Source organism: Echinops telfairi, unplaced genomic scaffold (assembly GCF_000313985.2).
Source record: "Echinops telfairi isolate 266 unplaced genomic scaffold, ASM31398v2 ScPeMD7_8;HRSCAF=38, whole genome shotgun sequence".
NCBI lineage: Eukaryota > Metazoa > Chordata > Mammalia > Afrosoricida > Tenrecidae > Echinops > Echinops telfairi.
In genome coordinates this window covers 3,232,232-3,236,755 of record NW_022103905.1, presented here as the reverse complement: position 1 = coordinate 3,236,755, position 4,524 = coordinate 3,232,232, and the positions used below count along the sequence as shown (strand labels likewise).

At 42.8% G+C, this 4,524-nt stretch overlaps 1 protein-coding gene across 1 annotated transcript in view; it reads left to right on the top strand.

Moving 5' to 3' along the window:
• GATM (glycine amidinotransferase) overlaps window positions 1-3,801 on the top strand; it is a 17,225-nt gene extending 13,424 nt beyond the window's left edge. Inside the window, exons 7-9 of the mRNA XM_030884522.2 lie at window positions 1-61; window positions 368-484; window positions 3,422-3,801. The exon at window positions 1-61 is cut by the window's left edge and continues 1 nt beyond it. Of these exons, the coding sequence (XP_030740382.1) occupies window positions 1-61; window positions 368-484; window positions 3,422-3,534 (291 nt within the window). The 3' untranslated portion in view covers window positions 3,535-3,801. The remainder of the gene's footprint in view (window positions 62-367; window positions 485-3,421) is intronic.
• The last annotated feature ends 723 nt before the right edge of the window (window positions 3,802-4,524 follow it).

Here is a 4,524-nt window from a genome sequence, read left to right as displayed (position 1 = left end):
GATCTTTTCAAGAAAGCAGGATGGACCATAGTTATTCCTCCAAAACCAGTCATCCCAGATGGTACGTTTACTTTCACACATTCACAGGCCAAATAACTTTCTTATTTTAATAATCAAGGATCTGTTGCCAATGTTAGCAATTTAGGGGGGAAACAATAGGAGATAAATATCCCTTAAAGCACAAAATGACTTTCTAAAAGAAAGTGGTGCAATAAGTATGGATTGATTCGTGGCCTTTATAGATAAATCTGCCTTAATCTTAAAATAAGAGTTCTTAGGGGAAAGGCCATCACTTTAATATTCTTCCCTCATGAATTCTTTACACAACATTCTATAAGCAGAGGTGCTATGATATTGTTGCTTTCAGACCACCCACTCTGGATGTCTTCCAAATGGCTTTCCATGAATGTCTTAATGCTGGATGAAAAGCGGGTTATGGTGGATGCCAACGAAGTCCCAATCCAAAAGATGTTTGAAAAGCTGGGTATGTACAATCCACGAAACACTTGGTCACACATGAAAACATTGAAGTGAGTCGTTGTTGTAGGTCTGATGTATAATTTATCTAATTCAATTTTCTGTTCATTTTAGAAGCACCATTTGACTATTTTGTAGAAAGACATTTTTTTCCCCCAAATTAGGAAAAGTCAGAGATGCCTGCAGTGCTCCCGAGACAGCCATTGGGAAAACCAAAAAGCAGCTCCCTGCCAGTGAGTCAGTTCTGACTCCTAGCCATGCAGTGGGACAGGGCAGGCCGACCCCACGAGTTGCCAAGTCTGCGCAGTTGTCATCACATAGTCTAAAGGGGTATAAGGGCACCGTACACACAGCCACCACCCTTCTGTCAGTAAAGACTTGAATATTGCAGAGAGGTTGACCATATTTCAGCAGAGCTTCCAGACTAAGACCAGAAAGAAAGGCCTGGTGATCCATTTCTAAAAACCAGCCAATTAAAAACCCTGTGGGTTATAACTGTTCACTGTAACCGATCATGGGGATGATGCAGGGAGCTGCCGTGAGTCAGGCCAACCCCATGGAAGGTCACAACAACCAATTGCCAATACAGAAGCGACCTCCATGTGAGCACACGGAATGAAACAACGAAACGCGATCAAGGTGTTAGTGACTCATTCCAGCTAGACAATTCACCTGTGAACTAAATAGCAGAACTGGTTGTTACTCTTAACGAGCGAGCGCTTATCCTGATAGTCAACGTTTAGACCAGTGACTCCAATATGACAGACAATGTTGAAGGAAAGGAGTTCACGTGAGTGATTATATAAGAACACATGTGCTTTTAGTGTACTTGTTGGGTCATGAGTGTCTGCTAAAGCCAGGCTGTGAGTTTCTTGTTGAAACGTAAATATTTTTATTTAATTTATGGTTTGTATCTCCGCTACACTACTCAAAAAGATTCTTTTGCTCCTTTGACATCCCTGTTTTGATCACCTATCAGATTTGGATTAGGCTCAAATCTATTTGACCTCTAATGCTATGTCAACTTTTTTCGGGGAGGGGGTTGTCTGGCTTTCAGTCAATAACAAATGTTTGGGTTCAATACTTTGCTTATGAAGACTATAAAGTTATTTCTCAACTTAAACTATTGAAAGATGCCTGTTACGATTTAGAAGGTTTGTTATTGTTTTTTAAAGTAAAGTCTGTTGACAAAAACAAGCCAAATTCCCTCCCATTCAGGAGTCACATGGCACTAGCTATCTGAGGAAGTGCAAACCCCCCAGCTGTTCCCTGGGAGACAGGCTATCTGCTTCCTTAAAGATTGACAGGCTCCAAAAGACATCCTGTACAGGGTGAATGGTTAGTGGGTTGAGGCTTTGGTTAGCATGCTGAGTAAGATTGCCATGCTCATGTTTAAAGGGCCGCTTCTTTTTTTTTCCTGTTTTAATATATTTTATTACCATTATGATTTTCGTTTAGATATATAATCACTATAGAATTACTAATACGATAGTTTGCATTATTTGTTCATGTTCAGTCTTTAGCATCTTAGCTGTGTTTCACATTTACAAAACCAAGCTCACTGCCGCCAGTTACTTTTTCTCATAGCAATAGAGTTTTCAAGACTGGAAACCCTGTACAGGGACAGATAGCCCGATGTTGCTCCTGAGGTCTCTTCTTATCCCACTCCTGCTCCTTGCCCCCTCCAAACCCTTTCTCACTCTCTGTGCACTCTCACTTTCGCAGGAAAATTTCATCCCACCTCCCCAACCCTTTAGGTAAAGCCCAGCCCCCTTCTGACTCTACAGTTCATCTTCTGCCCAGAAACAACCAGCTCCTTGAGCAAAGAGTCCCTGAGTTGTGCTAGCAGTTCGTGAGAAAGGACTGGCTGTCTACTGCTCAAACATCAGCCAGTGGAGCCTGTAGAGTACGCTTCTACTCTGACACACGGGGCTGTCGAGTCAGAACTGGCCCCTGACACTGGTCGAAGGAGACTAATAGGTTTTCTGCACCCTCGCATAGGGAGCCCAGGGCGAGTAACGGCCAAGCCCTTGCCTGCTAAACAAGAGGCTGGTTGGTTCAAACTCACCAGCCACTCCATGGGAGACAAAAGATCTGGCAACCTGCCCCTTCCGGCTAAGAAATCACATGAAGCTGGCCTTCTGTCAGTTTGGGGAGGCGACATTGACTCAGCGGCACACGCCAACGTGTCTAACACAGGTCTCCGGGGGCGGGGTGCAAACGGTTGGCACTTGGCTACTAACCGGAAGGCTGGTGATTTGAATCTACCTAGCAGTGCTGCAGAAAAAATTCCCGGCAATCTACTGCTGTCAGGTCACAGCTGTTGACAATCTGAGGGAGTGCAGTTCTCCACTGGCCAGTCGAGTTGGCCTGGAGGTGGAACTGACTGGGGGTCTGCAGAGAGATGTTGCTTTGTCTATTTGCTTGTTTTGCATGCCACAACACATTACTACAACTGGTTGACGGGTCATACATATCACAACATGTCATTAAACTCCTAACAATTGCCCATTGTTCCCATAAGGGTAAAATCCCCTCCATGTCAGGTAAACTTTGCTTACACCTGAGCGAGTAAAGGGACTTTCCAGGTTGACTAAATGAGAAACCATCGGGCAAACTTAAAGCATACTTCTGAAAGACCTGATGTTTTATTACTTTACCAATTTGAACATTTGGTAGGTTTATCTGTTGCATCCCGCTTACTGAATTTTGAATAGTCCACAGGATAAAACATCAGAATCTGCTGGATTTCTAGTGAAGATTGTATATTAACCATGGAATAGGTCAAACAGATGGTGAAAATAAAATCAAAAGAAAAAATTACCTGAGCTTGGGTTGATTGAAGAATTCAGATCCTAGGATCCCCACTAGTCCGTAGGCGTACTGTCTAAGAGATTTCCGTATCGGCCCATCTTGTTAACCAGGCCTCTCTCTTTCAATACAGGCATCAGCACCATCAAGGTTAACATTCGGCACGCCAATTCCCTGGGAGGAGGCTTCCACTGCTGGACCTGCGACGTCCGCCGCCGAGGCACCCTGAAGTCCTACTTTGACTGACCACGCCTGTAGAAGCTTTGGCTTGATCTCAGACACAGCTAGGAAGCTTAGGGATAGTGTTCCTTCTCCCACTTTACAAAGTGCACGGATTGGAGTGTTTAAACAATCATAGCATTGACAGGGGTCTTACCAAACCAACCCAGCCCACTGCCGTCAAGTCGATTCCAACCATTGCTCCCTTTTTAGGACCTAGTAGAACTGCCCCATGGGGTTTCCAAACTGTAAATCTTCGTGGAAGGGGACGGCCATATCTTCTTCCCACAGAGCGGCTGGTGGGTTTGGACCACGGACCTTGTTAGCAGCTGAGCCCTTGAACGACTGGCCGCCAGGGCTCCTCGCAGGCAGTCTACAGCCTGGTTGATTCTTACTGCTTATCTGACATAAGGAAAATAACTCCCACGTCTAAAATTATTTACTACTCGGCTTCAAGCATTAAAATTTGATGAATGCATCAGTATCAAGACAAAAATTACTCACCTGAGTAAGTTCACCACTAATATTTAACCATCTACCTCTTTTTAAATTTATTTTCCAAAAGGCAGCTTGAAATGTTGGTCCTAATCTTAATTTTTTTTCTCTTCCTATTTGGTAGGGTTAAGAATGTTTGTAACCTTTTTTTTTCCCCTCTGCTGAATGAAAGGTTTAGAATGTACTCAGATCTTGGTGGAATCAGATAATTGCCTCCTTTTCTCATAAGAAATTGTGGTAATTCTTCATTAAAAAATAACATAGGTATGCAAACACATAAGTGGATTAGCCATGATTTATTTTTAATCTTATCTCAGCATTGGTAATGTTTGCTACTAAAAAACTTTTCATAACTTAAAACCTCATGTCAAGTGAATTATTTTAATCTACTTTTCTTTTCTTGGCAAAATTTTGCAGACATATTTAGTGCAATAAGAAATAGTGCCCATTCCCACCCCTAAATTTTGATGTTCAATAGCTCATAGAGACATTGAATCTTTGGAAATCTAAGATTTGTTTACA